At 41.9% G+C, this 23,484-nt stretch overlaps 1 protein-coding gene across 3 annotated transcripts in view; it reads right to left on the reverse strand.

The window, feature by feature from the left end:
• Positions 1-23,484, reverse strand: part of SYN2 (synapsin II) — a 154,382-nt gene that overhangs the window by 92,347 nt on the left and 38,551 nt on the right. For 2 of the 3 annotated variants that reach the window (XM_062500556.1, XM_062500558.1), the window contains exons 2-3: positions 4,023-4,080; positions 1,522-1,613 (exon numbers count right to left, since the gene is read on the reverse strand). In XM_062500556.1, coding sequence (XP_062356540.1) covers positions 1,522-1,613; positions 4,023-4,080 — 150 coding nt within the window. Of the gene's footprint in view, positions 1-1,106; positions 1,110-1,521; positions 1,614-4,022; positions 4,081-23,484 lie in introns of all 3 variants that reach the window. The other variant, XM_062500557.1, reaches the window with a different exon arrangement.

The raw sequence follows: 23,484 nt of genomic DNA on the forward strand, positions 1-23,484 counted from the left end.
AAATTGATAACAAATATCTCCAATTACCACAGAAACAGAGAATTGCTCTCCCATCACGTCTGCACCTCCCTCTCACAGCCCAAACGTCACCCCCAGGTATCTCGCACCAGATTTGAGGGAAAATGATCAGCTTCAGGTAGTTCTATTTGGGTAAATCAATTACCCATCAAACTACAATATTCTAAAGCCCCTTGTTATCTCATTCTCAGAGTAATCCCTGGCACAAAGGTCCTTTGTTTCCTAACAAAAGCAGCACTTTTACCAAGTTTTCTCATGACCAGCATGAGAAATAAAATCTCTCAAATAAATCTTTGGAGATGTTATTTTCTGGAGGTTCCCAACCCTCATTTTCTCCTGACATGTTTTGATGGTAACTTGGCCTCGATACCTTTTAAAATACTTTTTGGAATATTGTAGAAAAGCCACTGGGGAGCAGTGATCAAGATTTCTTGGCTCTAAAACTTCCGTCATTGGGTAAAAAATTCCACCAACCCAAAGAAAAATCAAATCTCTTGCTCTTCTAAGGAAATAATCTTGTGGATTTGGCACAAGATCATTGTTTTTGTATTAAACTGCAATATTTTTAAAGCATGCCAGAGATTAAAGAGTTGGAATTTTGAAGCATGAACTTTTTTTTAATATTTTTTCCTGGAGTTTTTTTGTTGGTGGTTTTGTTTTGTTGGTTTGGTTTATTTTTTTTACAGGAATGAGTAGACATTTTCAAGTATTTATTCAGAGAGATGTTCTGCTAACCATGAAGATACAGGACTTGCTTTAAATTCAATTTTTCAGCCAAACAACTGCTACACTTCACTCACACATAACTGCACCAGCCAAAATGGGAGTAATTCTCACAATTTAAATAAAATATTGGATATAATTTTGCTACTAATTTTGCCAATATAATAATTTTGCTGATATAACTTTTCTGATACTTCCTTAAGTTTTTACTCTGCCTTGTTTTCTCCCCTCACATTTATGAGGCTGTTGATGTCCTCACTGAAAAAAACAAAAAGTTAAATTTACCCTGCCTTCATTGGCATCATCCTTTTTAGACAAAACAGCTGTTGGGAAATCTGAGGTGTTTAAACTGAAATGTTTCAAACCGGCTGAAATATTCCAGGAGCTGCCCTGAGAGGAGTGTTATGACTTTGTCTGTTTCAATAGAAAATATTCCATGTTGGAAATAAATTCTGCTCTTCTGGGAAAGTCTGGCAGGCACAAAATCACCAAATCTGGGTCCTTCTGTAGCAAACATAAACCCCAAATCAATATCCCCAACTCCCAGCCATGTAGTCTTTATTCTGGACTTCATTCCCTTAATAAATCCATTTCCCCCATGATTAAAATGTGTCCTCCTGACACAAAAAAAGGTTGTCACAAATCAGATATTTTATTTTCTACTTTCCCTGAGGGGCATCACTCAAAATCCACAATCACATCCAAACCACTCAGCACCTTTCCATCCACACATGAAGCCATTTATTGCTTTTTGTTGTTATTCCGTTTCATTTTTCTTACCTGACAACTTTCGTGCCATTTCGAATTATTTGGATATCAACTGCATAATTGCCATCAGCATGGGCTATCAAGTTGATTTCTGAAAATTCTGCCTATGAAAAAAAAAAGACTCCCATTAGTCAGTCTGGTTTACTTTACCTTTATTTTCCTAACTCCCTGATTTTCAGCCTTAGGGCCAGAAGTGCTGACAGTATACTTTTGAAATAAAATGAGCAGCAAGAGGGCATTGATCCAGCAGGATCTGTCAAGTATAACACATCACATTTCAAAAGGTTTTAATCCAAAGAGAGCAAAAGGTAAAAAAAAGTTGTGAAAATGGATTGTGGGGCAATAGCAAGTGGATTTACTTATCCATGTCTACGAAGAAATGTAGGGATTATATTTTTGCTTTGCACAATGTTATCAAAGAGATTAATACAGGCTCGACATTGACATAAAGTTTTGAAGAAAACAGTACAAAAGCAGAATTAAAACGACATTTTCTTATAGAATTTTGTGTCTCCTCATGCCGCTCACCCCTTTCAGTTTTCTTTATGCGCATTTGCTCCTCTTTTTAAAAGATCTGGTGCTAATGAGCAATTGTCTCGCAAAATTCTCAATTAAAGCACTTTTTCAGAAGCCTTCTCACACTGGAAATGTGGGGTTTAAACGAGCCGCTGCCATACCCTGAATCTGCAGTTGTTTGAAAGGAAAGGACAGGATGTTTTTCATTTATCCCCAGCCTTTCACCAGCTTAGACTCTCAAGGCACTTTACAATAACATTACCCAGCAGAAGAATTGAAATGCAGCCAGCTGTCTTCTGGTGGATAAATAAAAGTGTCTTTGCTGTCCCGGACTGCAGCACAGAATAGAGAGTGTCACAATCCTCATTAGTCTGCCCCTGGAAAATGGAATCACTGCAAGTCTTCCTCAGACTGATCTGGGAGGTTTTCACACCCTGGTGCTGAAAATTTCCTGATTTCCTCCCACTGCTCAGCTCAGGCACTGGAGTGAGGGCTTAGTTCCCAGCACAGAACTCTCCTCATTAAACCCAGACACCCTCCCACCTCCTGGGATCACTGGGACAGCACTTATTGCAAAAAACAGTGCAAATGGGGAGAGAGTGAAATTCTGTATAGGCACTGAAAACGTCAGACTCAATGAACTGACTCTGAGGCTGAGAACGGGTGTCTCCAATGAAGAAATCATTTAAAAAGCTTAGTGGGTGATAGAAGAAAAACGTTGTATATTGAGGAAAGCAGTGTAAAAATGAAATAATAACTATTGTAATAAATGGTATTAGCAGCAGTAGTTATTTGTATGTTGATGTGCAACAAAGGGATTTGTGTGGCTTAGAAACTTCCAGTCTCTCTCCAATTAAAGTTCTGGTCCCACAGTACAGCACAGGAAGGGAATTCCAGGTTAACCCCGAGTTTTTGCTCCCACTAAAGAGATGGGAGGTGTGCTGTCAGCTCTGACCTAGGTGTGAGTGGACAGATCAGTTGTCTTTGTTTTCCTGCCTCTCCCTCAATGCTCCTGAAGACCCCTGGCAAAGCTTTGCATGTTCCCAAGCCAAGGGCAGCAGATATTCAGTGGTGCAGAGTGGATGCTGGACCATTACAGTGGATTTAGGTCAGCTGCATCCACAGAGTTAATGATAATTTTCCCTCGCTCCTTGAAAATCCAACGACAGAACAACTCAAGGACTGATGCTTTGTACAGCAACATCTATTTGAGGAGTCCAAGATTCAAAAGCAGTGAAAAGACTTCTTTAAATCTCTACTATCAGCTTAAATAAAATAGCCATCATTCTAATGCATCCCAAATTATATCTCTATATTTATTCCTATTTATTATGGATTTTTTTTTAACCCACCACATGCTAGCACTGCACCCAGAGCACATTTATATTCCTGAGTGGGGAATTAGTGATACAGAACTGCCACACGTAATTCATGGAGTGTCTGGGAACTTCACAGTCTCTAAGCAACAACTTCTGAATGCAAGATGTTTTTCAAGCTGTGAAAATTATGGTCAAAATCCCCTAAGAAGAGCCCACTTTGGGTGCCAAAAAAGGGCTGTTGTGGTTTAACCCCAGCTGGCAGCTCAGCCCCACATTTATTCCCACCCAGAGGAATGGGGAGAGAACAGAAGGGTAAAAGTGGAAAAACTCTGGATTGGGATAAACAGAATTCAAGAGAGAAAGCCAAAGCTGTGAGTGCAAACAGAGAAAACCAAACCCCACAGCAGCTACAGGGGGGGAAACTAACTCTGTACCCAAATAAGATTGTGAATTTATCTGTACATGTGTGCACAGAGAATCATGGAATCATTTAGGTGGGAAAAGCCCTCTCAGATAATCTCCATTGTCATTAGTCCAAGGCCACCACCAAACCATGTCCCCAAGTGCCACATCCACACAGCTTTTAAATCCCTCCAGGGAGCTACTGTATGCAAGTATTAAATGTATGTGTTGTTTTAAATGCACAGATATCAAAATAGCATTCAGGTTGAGAGTTACCTGTTCCACCTTTATGTCATACTCTCCATGGATCTTTTTGCCACGAAAAGCCTTGGCCCTGCAGGGAAAAAAAAGGAGAGGAAGTCAAGGACTGATGTATCTGTAATCAGTCTATAGAAAACTTCCTGTACTGCCTTCAGTGTCTTGAAAACACACAAATTTACTCATTAAATCTACCTGCTGCACATACACAATTCCTCTTCTTTGCCATCCCTCTATTCTTCATCCCATCCCACAATATTTTGTAATAAAAAGCACAATGTGATTTCCAACACTGAAGGGAAAATGCGCTGAAATGATGAAGCATTCAGAAGCACACATTTCACAGCTGTTAAAATAATATGAAAGGAGTCCTATTAAATAGGTACAATCTTGCTCTCAAAGTCAACAATGCCAGTGGAAATTTATTTCCATGTGAACATCTTCCTAACAACCTCTCATGTTCATCTTTATCCACCTAGCTCACTTGGAAAAACTGGTTTATTTGCAGCACTGTGCTTAGAAACTTTACACTGTTTTTTAAAGTATCAGAGTACTGGAGACTGCTGCTGTCAGATATTTGAGTGTCTGGTTGGTTTCCTAATCAGTTTTCCTTTCTCTAGACTAACTTGATATGAAATAATTAATGTGAAGGAGAGTTTATGAGCAATAATTATGCAGCAGGATTGCTGTGATAAGACAGAACTGAATTCACTGATCCAGGACTTACAAACAGACATTCCTCTAGGAATGCATCCCTTGTATCCCTCAGGCTGAATGTATCTGCTTGGGACTAAAAGAGAATTTCAACAAAAAAAGAGAAATCTGTTGATAAAAAGGATTATTCTGACACTCTGACGTTGTTGAAGGAATATGGGATCAGCCTCTCTGCATTTTCTTTGCTCAAGACAAAGCTTGGAACACGTTCCCTGCTTTTTTCTTGCACAAGGATAAATTCGTTGCATTATTCAAAACCTGAACACCACAGAATGTCACCTCAAGTGTTAAAGAAGAGCAGCGTTGTCCATTTCCAGCATCTAACAAAATGCTATTGCATTACATGAAATCTACCTCACCAATGAAACCAATATCAATAAGTGGATAATAATTTATTTCCACTGTGGTCCAGAAGAATTTTACCACTGGTTTCAATAGTGGATGAATAAAATTTCTTAATAATCAAATGAAAACACTGCCTTGGGCAGCATTGCATAAGGAATGAGGATATTTCTTAAGGATATGGATAATGGATGGTAAAAGTGTTTATACTGAAATCACACATTAAAATATTACCCAACTGTTAATTCTGTATAAACATGCAATTGGGAAAAAGAAAACAAGGACGTAAGCATTATTATTATTATTATTATTATTATTATTATTATTATTATTATTATTATTATTATTATTGTAGTCTTGCAACAAATACACAGGAAAGGTAAACTTTGAAGTCCATTGTTCTGTTCTAGGAGTTGCACACTCAGCTTAGTGTTACCAAATAGTTTTGCCAATACTAAAAGCAGAAGTGAACTATAAACCTAATTTACAGAAATATCATTAATCACTTGTTTACCTTTCCAAATTTGTTTTGGAAACCCATAAGAGGAATGTGAGCAGCACCCCTTGAAAACTTTATTGATTCTGGACATGTTTGATGGGAAAACCCAGGAGATTGGTGCCAGAGCAGGGAGGAAGGTCTCACAGTCAGGGGTCTGCCTCAGGAGGAAAGCACCCAGCTCACATTTAATGCCTCTCTGAAGGTGAATCTCTAAAGATTCACCACTGCAAAAAAAATACTTCAAACTCCAGTTCTGGTCCCCATGAATTTAACAGCATTGTTGTGGTTGAATTCTGCTGGGACCAGGGTGAGCTCCTGGGCTTTATCTCTGATGCAGTAACAGATAAGGCAGATGCATTACTGGACATCGCATGGCACATTTAATTTAAATACAATTATCTTGGCTGCCTTATAGTGAAGCTGCCTCTTGGACACTGGAAAGTAAGTTTAAAGACTCCATTTCTTCAAATTTAAATGGCAACTTGGCCATCCAGAGATTAAATCTCCCCCAAAAGCTGCCCTAACAAATACCAGCAACTGGTGCTTCTTTGAGAGAAGAAATGGAACTGGGAAACCACAGAGAGCCCAAGACAGACCCTCCCACTCTTTACTCCAATTCCACTGCACGTATGTATTAGTGAGATAACCAAAATACTCATTAGCTGTTAATTAGTGAGATGCTATTACTCTAAATTCAGTCTTCCTATTTAAACATGAGGCAATCCCCAAAGAGCTAAACTCTGGCATGATTCACATTTCAACAAATGACTTCAGCTTTGAAAATAAACAAGAGTAGTAAGGACTGGAGTTAAGCAATCTGAGGCTTGAAAACAAACCTGACATTCAATCATTTAAAGGGAATCAATTTCATAGCAGCTTTAGCCAACAGCTTTTATAAAAATGTATAATATTCCACAATATTCTCCAAATGTTGAGCTACAAACTGCAAGAATTTATCTTGGTATCTCTAAAAAATAACTGAAAGTTTCATGACTTGAGCATTTCAGAACAAGGTCTAAGGATTACTTAGCATGTGTTTGTTGTGAAACAGAACCCAGTTTTCATTTTATTTACTCTACCTAGGAAATTCAGCCATGCCCTTCTTGAATTATTCCCCATTTTCAATAAAAGAAAGAGGCAATCATATCATAAAGACATTCATTACACACTTAGGGTAATTTTTTTTTTTTTTTTTTGAGAGAGGAGACAGGGATTGAAACCATTTGCTGTTACTGATTTGCAGGATTCCACTCAATTGTAGTTAAAATTCCTGTTAGGCCTCATTACTCTTGGCACAGAGCGTGGAATGGCTGTGACCAGCTCCCAGGGCTGTCCAGGACAGGGGCTCTGAGGAGTGTGAGCTGAGCTGAGAGCACAGTGAAAGTAAAACACAAACATGCCCCAAATCAAGTAACATTTGTCTGCTGTTGCTGGTGATATTTTGCATTGCAGGTAAAGGAGAAAAAGGAAGAAATCATCCACCTGAAACTCCACCACTGCTTTCCAAAGCCCACCAAGAGAGCTGTGGAAGGGATGCTGCCCACTGAAGTCACTGCCATGGCCTCTTACAGTCAGAGGCTGTTCAAAATACCTGATATATTGCTACATTTCTTCCTTCACAATTCATATTTAAAAATTAACCACCAGAGAATATGCAGTTGCCATAGAGGCAGCCTGACATGAACTCACTCCACTCACTGAACTTTGGTGAGGACAAGGAATGAAGCAGTCATTAAAGGTGTTTCAAATATATATAAAAATCGAATTTATTTCCCTATTCAGCTACACAGCATCTACTTACAGTTCCACAGTATCTTACTATGCCATGAGATCAATCTGGTTTAATATGTGTTTATATGTATATATATACATATATATATACACACACATGTGTGTTTGTGTGTGTGTGTGTGCACACAGAATATTCCCAAATAACTGGCTCACTGGAATTATCAGGGAATTGCATGTAAAGATTCTGACAGACAAATTGCACACACACAGCCAGGATTCTATGGACTTAAAAAGTGTCTCAGTGACAAACCTGAAAAAGCTGAAGGGAAACCAAGTCTTGTGTTCCAAGTTAAGATTTCAAGTTGAGCTCAGTCTTCAAGTTCAAATGGGATTAGAAATAATTTCTTCTTTAGTTCAATTATAAAAGACTTTTGTAAATACAGGAAGACTGTAAGGTGCTGCTAACAAAAACAAGTGTGTGATGAGATCTGCACAGCATTTTCATTTTATGTGAATTAAACCACAACCCAGTGAAACCAGGGGGGATTTCTCTGTTAACATCCATGTACTCTACATCTGACAGTACCAACATTTGCTGTGCTGCCTTCCCAATCAGCCAAGGCAGTGAAACTCATCAGTTGGATAACTCATCTCTGATGAGGTTATCGTGCTTTAATAGGTATTATCCAGAATGCTGTAAACACAGTGATTTAAGACTTTCTTTTATTTATTTGTTCCACATTTCTGCAAAAATAGACTGATACGAAACAAAAAGCTTAAAACCTGACTCTGAAAGACCTTGATATTCCTAAATGCTACTCAGATTCTGCAGAGACATGTCTGGATTTAAAACACATCCTTTTTGTTTCTGCACGGTGCAGTTCCACCCTTGGCACCTGACCCAGCCAGTATTTCACTCTCACATAAAACAGTGATGTTTTCTCAAGGTATTACTTCATACAGAAATTGCCTCAGGAGGAGCAGCCCACCACCACAAAATGAGGGAACACACCAGACTTGTGACTTGAGTGACTTTTAGCTTTAGCAGTGCTCCCTGCTGAGCTGGGTTCCATTAGACTGATGCTCATCTCCACTAGCAGGAGCTGTAAATCTGCCCAGCAGTGCATTTCCCTGGCTCAGGTTATTCCAGCAGCTTCCATGGCTCACACTTCCAGCAGGTCTGTTTTGCTGCTCATCACTCAGCTGGGTGAAATGCCCTCTGCAATGGATGCACAGCCATGGCAAGGACACAGGGATTGCCCTTCAAAGTCATCCACCCTGGGAGGTGACAGCTCCCAGAAACCCCGACTCAAATTTGACTGATTTCATACAAACCTTTTTCCTCATCATGCCAGGTAGGACATGACTGATACACTTCTTCACTCTCAGTCCAGCCTTTTGAAGGGGAAAATAAACTGCTCATAAAAAAAAAGTGCTTCTGTCAATATGTCTGAGGTTTTGTGGTGTCTCTGCACCTAAAATCACTGCATCAAATATTTCTATACCAGAGCTCTCAGTCATAACAGATACTAAGAGAATTTTACTGGGAACAAAGGCAAGAATTCCTGCCCTGGTGCATCTCAGCACAGCCCTCCCAGCTGCCTGACCCTGGCACTCTCACAGGTAATTCTGGCAGGATTTCTTCATCACTGAGCTGCCCATTTTATAGAGGACCACGAGGGCAGAGCCACCCCACAGCTCCAACTGAGCAGGGCAGGAGAACACTGCAGGAACCACTGCTCCTCTTCTGCCAGGATTTCCTTTCCTCGCTTTGGCAGCCTGGAGCACAGAACTTTGGTAAAACTTGCTAAAAACCCAAACCTCCCTCATGCACCCTCAGCCCCCCTCCCCACTCCCTTCATCAGGAATGGCCAAACTCCTGAATAAACACAGTGAACCCTTCTCAGTGGAGGATTTCCTTGCCCAAAGAGATTCAGCTCTAAAAACTTATTTACAAGTAACCCATAGCCTAGCTAGAAATAAACAACATGATTTTACAAAGCAGCAATTATTCAATTTCCCCATCTGGGCTGCACACAGCTCTTGCTAGAAAGACGGGGGTTTTGTCACAACAAATTCACGTGTGGCACTTTCAGAGGCTTCCATAACCTCCAACTCAATCCCTTTTTCTATCCTCCTAATTTGTTGCCAGCCCTTTCTTTTTTTAACAAGTTCTCCCATCCCTTGGCATGCATCAGATCCCCTCTACTCTGATCATCTAAACCAAACAGAGCCATTTTATTCTTTGCAGCCCATTTTTTGCTGCTTTAATCTGGAGGGTCTCTATTTGTCCCTCTGCTCTGTGCCTGAGCAGTGTTTTCACTGGGGATGTAATGCAGAGGGAAGTCCCTCCCACTCCTGAATGTCTCTGTTGAACTGAAATTTTCTGGGTCTTTTAAAACAGCATGCTCAACTGAAAATGCCTCGTTTTCTGCCCACTCAAGGTGAAACAAGTCCTCTTTCATGCCCAAACACCGGTCTGCCTTGCTGGTAATGTCTCAAAATCCCCCACCTCCCATTTTGTAATATTTACCATTAGCCCATTACTTCTCTGCAAGATTTATGGTCACGATGTAACTTCTGTGAGCTCCTTTTTTTTTTTTTTTTTGCAAATTGGATGAGAAATGAGAGTATTTTTAAATGTTCATTCCCTCCTCAGCAGAAGACCCAATAGATGATGCAACATACTCTAACCCTTCCCAAATCTGTTAGACTCATTAGGACGACTACTACACTTTCCCAGGGCTGGGGTCATAAAAATATTTTGTACTCATCAGATGAACAGAAAGTTCCAACTTTTCTACAGGAAAACATTGCCAGCTAAATTACAAAATAATGCTGCTCTGAATCCAGCTTTTATTGGTGCTTGATGCTCAAGCCTCAAACTGCATCTTCTGCACCAGCTGCCCTGAATTCCTTATCTTCTATAGCAAATGTAACAATAATCCAAGATAAAGTGACTAATTTTGGCATTTCCCTACCAACTAAACAGTCCATTCTTTCTGCTGATAGCCAAGATAAAGGACTACAAACAGTTATTGAGCAATCCTGTCTAGAAAGGAAGGCACATCATCTTGAAAAAGTGGCAAAAATGTCCCATAGTGCAGCCCCTGGTGAATAGTTTGTGACAGAAAAAACCCAAACCAGCTAGGTGGATAATCAAAAGATATATTTATTTATTTTTTCTTATTGAGGTAAAGAAAACAAAGTGATCCCAAGGACTTTACACTGCTAGGAGGTCATTTCTGGCAACATCTGAAAAGCCAGATAAACTAGCATGGGGTGAAAGAGCCTCTCTCTGAGACTGAATCCAACCCATTTTTTCATCAGAAATGCATCTGCCTTTTAATTTTTCTCTTTATACTGAGTTCCCCAAGGTATTTCAGACATCTTTAAGGAAGACGTGTGACTCTGTGAGGTAAATTTGAATAATTTGTGCCTGGAGACACTATAGTGTTACTTCACATATAACATGTTGGACTATGGCATTGTTTGAATTTTCACCTTTGAGGATCCTGAATTTAACACAGGAACTGTATCTTTAAAACCTCTCTGAGGTTCTGAATGAACCACTCAAAGGGAGGAAAGAAAGAGGGGGAAGATGCAAGTCATGCACTCCCACTAACATCACATTACAGGAACACTTGAGGCCCCGTTTGAACAAAAAGCCCAAATAATTGGTGTAAAACAGCATTTGGTTTTTCAATTTCTTTTTACATGCAGCTGGAATTTTTGTTTTTATATTTATACTCAAGGCAAGCACTTGCTCCCCTGTTTTTCTCTCTTTACAAGTGGATCAATCAGAAAACCTCATCTTGGTTTAGCACCTGCACAGTTGCAGGAAGGAAAGGAGTTTGTGGCTTTTGCTGCCCTCTCCTGTAGGAAGAAATGTAGATGAATTGGGTAAAGACTGATTTCCAATCACTGATAAACAGATCCATGGTCAAAACCTGGAGTTCCTGGCTCTGTCAGCCCCTCTCGGGCACCAGTCCCAGGGAGGAGGTGGATGGAAATATTGGGAATATTTCAGTGCCTGACTGTGCTCAGGGATGGGTGATAGGCACCAAAGGCATGAACCCAACTTATAAATTGCTCAAATCTAGCAGAAAAAGCACATGAACAGAACAGCCAGAGCACTCTCCATGTGTTTCATGCAGCATTAGCAGGAACTCACAGGAAATTAATCACTGACATCCGATGGATTAAATTACTGCTAATTGCTGATGCTTTCTATGATCCTCTGCTATTTGCTAGTGAATTAATGAATATATTCAAGGTGGGTTTTTTTCTCACACAGTTTCCATTAGTTTCATTATAGTGCCCTCTGACTCTAAATATGGATTTGAAAACTTCCAGTGCAGTTTCACCTCCTCAAGGGAAGGAGAATTTCATGCACTGTGCTCAGCAGAAAACAAATAGAATTTATCAGATATTAGAGAAGAATGAACCTCAGAAACCTGCATTTTCAGAGGAAGGTCCAAAATGCTGCCACAAAAACTCAATTACTCCAAGATACTCACGTTCCAGTAGCCATGGGAATTACACTGTACAGCTAATTCTCTGTGCAAATGGACACCGATAAAGTAGAAAATGCTTTTGCTGGTATCACCTTTTCATGGTTTTTAAGCTTCCCAAATGTGCTAGAAACTAAACTCACCACCTTGTACTTTAATATTACACCGTGTAATACAATCATAAATTTTATCTGTACTTCAAATACCCATGCTTGGTTTATTGATTTCAGTGCTCTCTAAAAAGCCAAATAACCAAGAGCCTGTGTTTTGAGGTTTTTCAGCTTCTCTCTACAGATCAGGGAACAGAATTTGCCAGTCCTGCTGGTTAGTGAACTGTGTTTTCCACAATAAACTGGTACCACAATCAGTGCTCTAGAAATGGACATTACATCTCTTCCCCAGGTGAGCCTGTCCTTGGGAATATGGACTTCAGAAATCCCTGCACAGAAACAGCCCATAAAGCTCAAAGCCAGGTACATCCATTGGGATCTGTAACACAAAACAGAGCCCAAGCTGAGGATGCTGTGACAAAGGGGAAGCCACCAGAGATGAGAAAGGACTTTCTCATCACACAGGGGTGTCTGACAGGCAGCTCTGCAAATACTTTATTTGCTCATGGTGCATCTAATCAGGAGTTGAATTAAAAACCAAAAAGTCTCTGTCAGAGAGAGGCACACTCATTCCGGTGTAACTATGAATAAAATAATACAAAATCCCACCTTGGCCCACACCCTTCTCATCGTCTGTAAAAGAGAAGAGAACCAAGGTTTTAGTGCTTAATGACCACTGGAACCAGAGAAGCTCCACACTGTCCCAAGTGTTTGGTGCAGAACTGTTCCAGACAAGGTCTGCACCGCTCAGGTCACGTCCAGCTCCGCAGTGGAGGAACATGGAGCAGCACAGCTTTGGGATTTGGGAATGCAGCAGTGTCTCCAGAGGTGGTGCTGCAAATCCCCAGCACCCCAAGCCCTCCCAGCTGTGAGGACCAGAGGCTGTGCTGAACACAGGGTGAGATTCCAGTAAATCTGCCCTTCCCCTGCTCTCTTTTATTCCTTTTTTTGCACCGCTAAGTACTGTCAAATCTGAGATTTACTGCTCAAACATGGCAGTGTAACAGGCATGAAGCAACTAAGATGCAAACAAGCATTCTCCTCTGACACACAGGCCCATGTAGCAATAGTTGCAATAATTACATAATTGAAGGACTCAGATCCATAGGATTAATTCCCCCCATGCCTATAGGGGCACGAACAGGACTTCTCTGTTCTTTTTTGCACACAACAGCAAAGCCTGTTCCAAAACCTCAGAGGTTTGAGTAGTGCTGGTCTCTGCCTGCTCATTCCCTGGGTGAATTTCACATAGTCCTGAGCCCAGGGTTCCCAGGAGATGAACTGGACCCAGCTCATCCCGTGGGATTCACCCAGGGTGCCCAGGAGATGAACTGGACCCAGCTCATCCCGTGGGATTCACCCAGGGTGCCCAGGAGATGAACTGGACCCAGCTCATCCCGTGGGATTCACCCAGGGTGCCCAGGAGATGAACTGGACCCAGCTCATCCCGTGGGATTCACCCAGGGTTCCCAGGAGATGAACTGGACCCAGCTCATCCCGTGGGATTCACCCAGGGTGCCCAGGAGATGAACTGGACCCAGCTCATCCCGTGGGATTCACCCAGGGTTCCCAGGAGATGAACTGGACCCAGCTCATCCCGTGGGATTCACCCAGGGTGCCCAGGAGATGAACTGGACCCAGCTCATCCCGTGGGATATACCCAGGGTTCCCAGGAGATGAACTGGACCCAGCTCATCCCGTGGGATTCACCCAGGGTGCCCAGGAGATGAACTGGACCCAGCTCATCCCGTGGGATTCACCCAGGGATCCCAGGAGATGAACTGGACCCAGCTCATCCCGTGGGATTCACCCAGGGTGCCCAGGAGATGAACTGGACCCAGCTCATCCCGTGGGATTCACCCAGGGTTCCCAGGAGATGAACTGGACCCAGCTCATCCCGTGGGATTCACCCAGGGTGCCCGGGAGATGAACTGGACCCAGCTCATCCCGTGGGATTCACCCAGGGTTCCCAGGAGATGAACTGGACCCAGCTCATCCCGTGGGATTCACCCAGGGTGCCCAGGAGATGAACTGGACCCAGCTCATCCCGTAGGATTCACCCAGGGTGCCCAGGAGATGAACTGGACCCAGCTCATCCCGTGGGATTCACCCAGGGTGCCCAGGAGATGAACTGGACCCAGCTCATCCCGTGGGATTCACCCAGGGTTCCCAGGAGATGAACTGGACCCAGTTCATCCCGTGGGATTCACCCAGGGTGCCCAGGAGATGAACTGGACCCAGCTCATCCCGTGGGATTCACCCAGGGTTCCCAGGAGATGAACTGGACCCAGTTCATCCCGTGGGATTCACCCAGGGTGCCCAGGAGATGAACTGGACCCACCATCTCATACACCCGTGGTCCCCAGGAGGCTGCACGAGGCTGTGGTCACCTCCCTGCTGGTGGATCCCTGGTCACCCCCAAGGCTGCAGCCCCTGGCACTGCTTCATCTGGACAAGGGGGTGGGATTGCTTTTCCCATGGAGATGCTGCCATTTGGCAGAGTCCCCCAGAGCAGCCCTGGTTATGTAAGAGCCCAATGTGCAGTTGGTTACTGGTAAATATTTTCACTTGTGAATTTACGACTCTGGGCAAGGACCATCCTCCCAGGGAGTAAACAATAACAGCACTCAGAGGGAGAATGTGTTTGTGATTATTCCACAATAATCCTGTTGGGACACAAATTCAGGATGTGTTGAAAAGCTCTTGGAGCTGGAGACCCAGGGTGTCCATCCTGCAAATTTAGGAAAGGAAGGCTGCTCCACTCAGTCTGCTTTGCTACTGCATCCACACAAATTGGTCTGCAGTTCCATCAGAGATTGCTTCCAGGCAGCTCTCCTATCAAAATCCCACACAATGGCACTCTGCCAGTGTCTTCTCAAATCCTTCTCTTTTTCATTTGTGAGCAGGGAAGAAACTAGAGCGCACAAAATGAGCAAGTAATGCCTAAGATCCTAACAGCACAATCAAAAGAAAATTCACCAGGATTCGCAGACATGGCCGTTAATTTAAAAGCAAGTCCGTGAATCTTTCTGACTACTTTTGAAGTCAGGATTTTCTATCTTTTCTCCTCTTTTCCTATTTCACTTTAGAGGTTCTTTCTTACCCCCAGTAGTTTTCATGACTTTCTGAACCAACCCCTATTTTCCATAACAACCAGAACACACCTGGTGAGCATTGTATTCAATGTATTGTATTCATTGTATTCATCACAAGCTCCTGCAGTCTGAGGTCCTCCATTCTCATTAATTACTTATCCTGTTCCATTACCCAGCAGCTAATTAAAGAAAAACAATTGCACTGTTGAGTTACAGGCAGAATCTGAAGTATGGTTATGTTTTGAGCCTATTTTTAAGATTTCTTATTAGTGGATCTCATTTTTTTGGATAATCCAGCCATAACATGTACTAACAGTGTGAAGCAAAAAGGGACAGGTTCCTTTATGAAGACATAAGGGCAGCCAAAGGCAATCTTAGTGACTTTTAACAAATATTTCTGTGTTTATGGACATTTCTTCTAAATGCATTTCACATTCTGTTAGCTCAACCAGGATTACTCAAGACAAAAATCCTACATTTCTTGACAGGAGTTTGTATCTCCAGCCATTTCAGACTTCAGTGGGGTGTTGAGGCCACCTCTTTTCCAGGAAAGGGAAGCAGAACAAGCCAAGATCCATCTCTGCAATGTGTGTTTTTAGGGAACAAGGAATCCAGCAGGTCCTCACCTACATCCAGTCCAGCACTGCCATCTGCCGGGAGCTGCAGCTCCGGAGAAGCACTGGCAAAAACACCCACCACGTTTGGAGTGCTTTCACCAGTTTGTCAATCGAATTGCTAATTAAAAAGTAACGGTGGTATAATTTTAAACCGAAATATTAATCGCTGTAAATAAAATCGGAGCAGCCAAAGGTAATTTGAGCAGTAATTTCCATTTATTCACCACTGCTACCTATTGCTACCTATATCCACTCTAATTCTGCTTCTGCAAGATTTCAGAGGGAAAGGAAGGAGCTGAGGTGTTTTCTCGGCTGGACCTTACCTCAAAATTAAGCAAATAAACTTTTCACAGTCCAAGATATAGTGAGGCTTCCCCAAAACACACGGGTACAGAGCAGGCACTGACCAAAATCCATCTCTGCCTTTTACGTTTTACGCCTGTTTCGGAGATTGAAAAATTGCAAAATATATGAAAAAAACCCCATCCATGAAAAACTATTTAACAAAATAATATTAACTAGATTGGATTCCGCAAAGTTTTCTTTCTTCCATCAGAGTAAACCTCACTTTTTAAGTTATGCCAAGTGTGGAGAGCCTGGTCCCCCATTATTGAAGTGACACCTGGGCCTGCTCTGGCTGGGACACAGCTCCTGGAAAAACTCCACATCAGACAGGGAGGGGTGGAGGGAAGGCAAAGTGGAGCCTTGTGCTCAGAAATGAACAAAACTAGATGCCAAAAACTGGGACAAAGAAAATGAGGAAATTCTCAGCACCAGTTTATGACGATTTTTTTGCATCACTCATCAAAAAAAAAAAAAAAAAAAAAAAGAAGAGGAAACATGGTCACTTTTAGTCCAGTCTATTGTCAGGTGTCTACACAGGCAATAAAGAATTCAGCAAAATTACCCAGTTTTCATCATTTGTAAGAACTAAATCTTGATTTTAAATGTCCCATCTTGCCAGCAGCCCTCAGTGACAGCCAGGAGAGCTGGGGACAGTGGCACCTTGATGGCTGCAGCCCTGCTCCTCTCCATCTTCCCTTCCTAACTTACCCCAAATTATCCCCAGCACACATTCCTTGTGGCAGGATAATGCACCTAAAGCGAGTCCAAGCCCCCATTTCCAACACGTGTGCTCAGAAAGGAGCAGATTCAGGCGAGCAGCTCTGTCCAAAGCTGTGTGATTTCCTTGGTGGAACCAGCAGAAACTAGAGGAGCATTACTGCTCATCCAGACACGATTCCCAGCTGGAAAAACACCTCAGAAACACCTCCACAGCCACAAATGGGGCTGGTTTGTGCACTTGCTGCTGCAGAAGAAGATAATTGGCAGGGTTTGATATTGACCTTTCTCTCAAAGATGCCTTTAATGACACCTGACTCGAGCCCCAGCACACCCAGGAGTGCAGGGCAGCTGCAGGAATGGGAATTACTGTGTTCAAACAAGCAATGCACCAGCCCCATCCCAGGCAGCCCAGCAGGGCTGGGAACACCCCAACCTCTGCATCCCAAGGGCTGAGCTGGCACTGAGAGACTGGCACAGCTTCACAGCCAAGGAAAGGCAGGATTTAGAAATCTTTCTAAATTTAAGCTTTTTAAAAACAATCTCCAAAGGCAGTGGGTCAAGGCTTCAAAATCTCATCCTTTCCATACTTGTGTGAGTCCCCATATTTTGAGCCTCTCTCCTGATTGACAGCTTGAGGCAAACAGTTTTTTAAGGGCTTAATTCCAACCCACAATATTGTGATACTTTGATTAATCTGCAGTTTCAATATGAGACATCCTGAGTGTTTGTTTTGGTACTAACCCCCAGTAAAAGGGGTCACAGCTTTCTGTCTCATCCTTGGATTCACAGTTTCTTGCTCCTTTTCCCCTCTTCCCTCTCACATATTTAAGAGTTGAGAGCTTGAACCCTTCTCACTCCCAATGTTTATCCAAGGTTTCCATTCCATTCTCACACATTCCTTTTTTCCCCTCATTCTGTAGGCAAGCTACAGAGCTAATTTTCCTGCAAGACAATCTCAAATTATTTATCCTATTTGCCTTGGATGGAGTAGTCCTGGCAACCAAGTTTAAGCAGACTCCAAGGACCAGTGGTGTCTTGAGATGAAATTCCTCCCTCAAATCCTGCAATATGCTCCTTTCTGAGCACAGGCAGAAAACCCATTAACCTGAACAGATGGGAGGTAGTCTGTGGGCAGGCAAAATCTGTTACAGCAAAAAACTTAGAATACAAAAAAATAATTTTAAAAAAATCTGACTCACAGGCTTGATAAGAATCACAAGATTGGCATCAGAGATCCCTAAATTTTAAGAGGAAATGTGTATTTTAAAGAAAAAAAAAATGATTCTTGATTTCTGATGCTTTTGACTCCCCTCAAAGAAAGGGTACCCTGATTTATTTGAAAGGAGAACTGGGGTTATTATTTGTTTACAAAAGCTTCAATCCTAATTAAAAAACAACAACAACATGAGAGGTCAACAGGCACAGTGGAACCTCCCTCAACAAACACTCCATGGTCTGCTGCTCAACCTCCCAGCAAAGGCACAGAAAAAATGCCCACAAAGATAAGGGTTTATTTTTTCAAACCTGCTATTCCAAGGATTTATATATTCTGCACCAAGCTTAATTGGACTTGTCCTGGACTTCTCATTCCCAAGGAAATTCACCCCAGAATGCACAAAGCACATGGAAAATTTGTGGAAGCATGATAGCCACAGCATGATAGAGGCAGGATGAAGAGAAGGATGCAGGAGGAGGGAGGAGTTTGGAAGGAAAGGATCAGTAGAACAAAACAGACTGAAAAGTGATTTTTCTTGCTGCCCCAAGAACATTTGTGCTGTCAGTGGAGCAGCAGGAAGGCAGGGACAGGTAAGGACAGCCTCCAACCTTAAATGGCAGCAGTGGTAGGTGACCTTAAAGAAGTACAGAAATGGATCCACAGAATCCACTTTGGTGCAATTTGTAATTCTCCATAAATAACACAGTCCTGCATCTTGTTAGCAATTCCTTTTAATTTTTTTAATAGATACGTGTATAGAAAGAATCTTTATATATTTCTGTACCTTTAGAGCAATGTAAAATATATTTCTATACTCTATGTACTTAAACCCCTTTGATATTTATACATTTCATTTCGATAAAAAACAATTTCCATAACTTAGTTCACCATGATATAAATTTACCTTATTCTGAAAAATACCAGAATACAAAAGAAATATGTTAATGTTTCCTTAATTAATTTTTAGCATTTTATTTAACTCTGAATTTGTAAATTAAAACTAGACAGGGAAAGAAAATCATTGCAAAAACACAGGTCATTTAACAGAACACAAAAAAACCCCTAAAATTGCAGATTTAGAGGTACAGGGGAACAAGAAAGTGCCTGCAGGAAGACTGACTCTTAGGTAAAGTAATTTATTTCCCTCTACACAGATTCCTCTCTCAATTAAGAAAGAATGGCATTGCTTCAATTTAAAAAAAAATTCTCAGCTGGAAAAAACAAATCAATAGTAGGTTGTGATTAGGGAATACAAGAAACCAAAATGATTAAATGATTCTGTTCCTTTATCAACACACAGCTGAAGTTACCATGGGTCTGAGAGACTCTCTGAACACAAAATAAAGTTTGCCCAGCACGAAGAGCACTCTTTAAAATATTACATGAAATTCCCAATCATTTACCCAATGGATATATATTCCACAAGAAAAATATTCCTGATTGCTCCAGATTATTTGGGTAGAATGATGAATGAAAATCTGAATGCAGGTAGTTAATATATGGACCCATAAATGCTCTTATGAGACTTCCTTGTTGCTGACCTGGGCACTGAAAATAGTAAATCTCAGTGGTATATTTATTATTAACACCGTAATTTGACAAGAATTTAATTTACAGCAGATGAGAATGGGGAATAGAGAAAAGATTCTACACAACAGCATTGGGGGAAGCACAATTTATTTAAATAAAATAAGAAAATAGAACAGCATTTGGCTTCGTGTTCCTTCATCCTCATAACTCACGCATTTTAAAGCTTCACATGTCCTAAGAAAGTAGCAGTTTTTCAGGGACTTTATTATTTCTTGATGCTGAGGGTTGGCAGAACTGCCAGCGTTCTGGCATGAATGATCTAGACAAAAAGGATCACCTCCATTTTTCATCACTCCCACAGCTCTGGGGAGCTGGTTTTGTCTTCCCTGGGATGAACAAGGAGGAACGGCCAGAGCAGAGCCCATTTCTCACCTGTGCTCTCCCCAAACACAACTTCTGTCAAGATCTGAGATTCCACAGCTGAAGGAATTGCCTGTCCCTCCCTGCACAGTCACTAAAAATGGGCTGGTTCCCTCCTTCCCTGCCCAAATTTCCCAGCCTCTTCCAGTGGAAGCACCTTCCATTCCTGCTCCAGCCCTGGAACTACAGGTGCTGTTCTCAGCTCAGTCTCCCAGAGTTTATATTTATTAATTTTGTATTGTGAATTTATTCATATTGAATTTTATGTTGTTCTTTTTTGGTGGGACAAGATGGGTTCTGTGCTCAGAGCCTCCCTCTCTACAAAGCAAAATGCCACCAAAATGCAAATCCCAAGCATCCTTCAGACCCCAGTAGCTTCAAAACCAGATTATTAGGTGAGTATTTAGCTATGATTTACCAGTCTTTTATAACGCCACCATCATCTTCCAAAATGTCATCACCCCTTGCCTCAACCTGGAATCTAAAAGCACAATTATTTCATAAGCAAATGTCTTTATTGTGCTAGAAAATATAAAGAAAGCCCTCAAATCTGCTTGACACAAAAATTACCAGCCCCAAACCCTTCTCTGGCCTACAGAATTCACATAGCAAGGCATTCCTAAGGATGTAAAGCCTTGCCTAAGCCCTAAGCCAAGCTGGGAGGGTCTCCTTGCTTTTGGAGAAGTCCTTTTGCATGTGATTTCACTATTATGGCCAGAGCTAAATTTGCTTTAATCAGAAAAACATCAGCACAGGTGGCACTGTAGAAAAGCCTGCAGTGAGGAAAAAAAAAAAAAAAAAAAAGAGAAAGGGCTGAAAGGAAATAAAAAATAGAGAGCAAAGTGTGCTTGACAAAGCTCATTGTGCTGAGAGAGGAGCTAAAAGGGACAAAAGGAGCTGCAGCCCTGCCAGTCCATTTGGGATGTGAGCAGGGGGGATTGCAGGGTCTGAGGAAAAGCTGGGGACTCATCCTTTCTCCTCTCTGCTCGAGGGGTTTTAATTCTCTTCTCTCCATCTTCACATCCCTCTGGCTCTTGCCATGGACGTGGTGGGAGCTGATGGAGGCACCCGATAAAATCCAGACTCACTGAGAGCTCTGCTTCAGTCACCTGGGCACAGCAGCACCCAGGACTGCCAGGGCTAGTGCACATCTGGCTGGTGCATTCTAAATCACTACATCTGTTCCATCTTAAGAGAGAAGAACTGGTTTTCCTCCCCTGAGGATGTGAATGGATCCAAGCGAGTCTCACACCAATTTCCTTTCTTTAACAGCCACTCAGTCTTATTAAAGCTGAAATCTCACAATGGAATTACCAGATAAAAACCCAACAGCCCTACCCTTTAGAAAACTAAATTTGTGCCGAGTAATCTTTAAAACGTTCTAAACTCTTCTAAGAGAATCAACTTTATAATCGAAAGAATTCTTTCCCATAATACAGAAATGTTTTAAATGGATTTAACACCAACATCTACTAAATGATGGCCTTCCAGATTTGGAAGAGGATGTGGATTTGCACGTTCTGCCAGCTGCCATATTTTAATTTGTTCATTACAGAGGAGCTGTGTCACAGAGAATGGCCAAGGCAAAGGGCTGACACTGCCTGGCACACAGGGCAGGGCATTTCCTGCCAAGCCAAGGTGCTGCAGAGCTCTGTGGATGCTCTGAGAGGTTTTAGAAGGGGGGATTAAAAAGCTAAATTAAAATTTAGAAGAGGGAATTAATCAAATGAAAAGAGTACCCAGAATTTAACAAAAATGGGTTGAAGTTCAAATCCTGAAACCCCTGCAATTATTAATCACACTAAAATTCTTTTCTCTCCAAGCCCTTTCCCCCACCTGTGTCTACAGTGGAAAGCAGCTGAAGGACTGAATTTTTTATTTCCAGGCATCCCATGACGTAGAAATTTCCTCCAAAAAATTAGTAAGAAACCCCACACAGATCCAGAATCCAGTACTACCAGTACTTCTGCAACAGGAGGATCCATGTTAGAAACAGTGACATGAAATTTAAGATGCTAAGAACTGACCTAATACACAAATATCTGCTGGTACATGAGCTCCCAATAATATTTTATCTTAGCTGGAATAACTGGTGATAACAAATGATGGATAATTCCATGGGTTATTATTACATCCCTGAATTACAAAAGGGAATTTTGTGTGTATATTCTGTATCTTTCCTCTTCCCTTCCTCCCCCAGTACCTCTCCAGTTGGACTTTTCTTGAGGATTTTGGGAAGAACAATCTTTAATTTCCAGGGTGAAACTTTCCAAAATACTGTTTTGTTGCTTTTTGCATTCCTCAGTTAATTATTTTGCAATAACACCGAGTCATTTTTTTGTGCAGTCAGCTTTGTTAATCTGTAATTACACCGAATGCTTGCAAATATTACAGTTGCAGATACTTTGCAATTTAAAAATCTCCTGTTTAAAGAAAGTGTTGCAATTTCTTCCAGAGCATGGTTCCATCAATGTTAAATAATTGTTACTTTTTAAAAGCACCACGAATAAAAATGGGGAAATCCAACGTGTGATGCTCAGAAGAAAAAGCCACGTTTTTTTAAAATATCCCCAAATCCAGCAAACGTGGGTTTAAAAAAACCCATAATCCAAACACATCCTTCCACACTGACTTCACAGAGGGGACTATTGACTATTTCCAGTTATCTTTATTATCTATTACTTGGAATATGTTAAAATCACCCATCTGATGAATAAAATCAAGTTGCTTTCCTGCACTTTGAATGATTTATTTCAGCGCTCAGTCTAATTGCACAGAAAGGTTCTAGAAATAGATGGCCTTTGCAAGAAGAGATGAACTCACCCTAACACTGAGTCAACTGGGAGGGATTGAGCCTCACTTATGCAAGTTACAAACCCATCTGAAATCCTAATTTCACATCCATACTTCCACAGCCTGCTTACGCATACCCCCTGTATATATAGAGATGCAAATCACTTTATTCTACTTCTCCAAAAGCTCCTGTGTGGTAAAAGGGAGATCTCCTGTCAGGGAGCTGTGCACAGATTGACTCCTGAGCGAGGAGGAAATTAAATCCTCCCTGAAGGAGCAGTCATAACTGTGCATTATTACATGGAAAAGGAGGGCCACACGTGAAAAATTAAATAAAAAATGCATTCAGACAAGAATCATGGACTCATGTTGAAAACACCCCCTGGAATTGTCATCACAAGAGATTCTGAGCTGAATTCAATGCAAAATGTGGGATTATTTTCTCCCCTTGCTCACACAGAGGAAGTTCCTGACAGATGGAAGGTGAGTAAGTGGCCGTGGGTTCTCCCTGCAGCAGCAGCAGCTCCCAGAGCAGCCCAGCCTGGTGTCCAGCTGACTCAGACTCTGCCACCTGAGCAGAAGTCATCTTGCCCAAATGCCACAGGGGAAACTACAATGTGACAGCAGCTTTGCTGCAGAGCATTTCTGTCTGAGACAGAAGCAGGAGAATCCATCAAATGCACTCAAACACAGGGATGAGCACCAACAGCATCCCTGGTACAGCATCCCTGAGCTCCCCATCCTGGTACAGCATCCCTGGTACAGCATCCCTGAGCTCCCCATCCTGGTACAGCATCCCTGGTACAGCATCCCTGTGCTCCCCATCCTGGTACA

This window comes from Cinclus cinclus, chromosome 12 (genome assembly GCF_963662255.1).
Source record: "Cinclus cinclus chromosome 12, bCinCin1.1, whole genome shotgun sequence".
Lineage (NCBI taxonomy): Eukaryota > Metazoa > Chordata > Aves > Passeriformes > Cinclidae > Cinclus > Cinclus cinclus.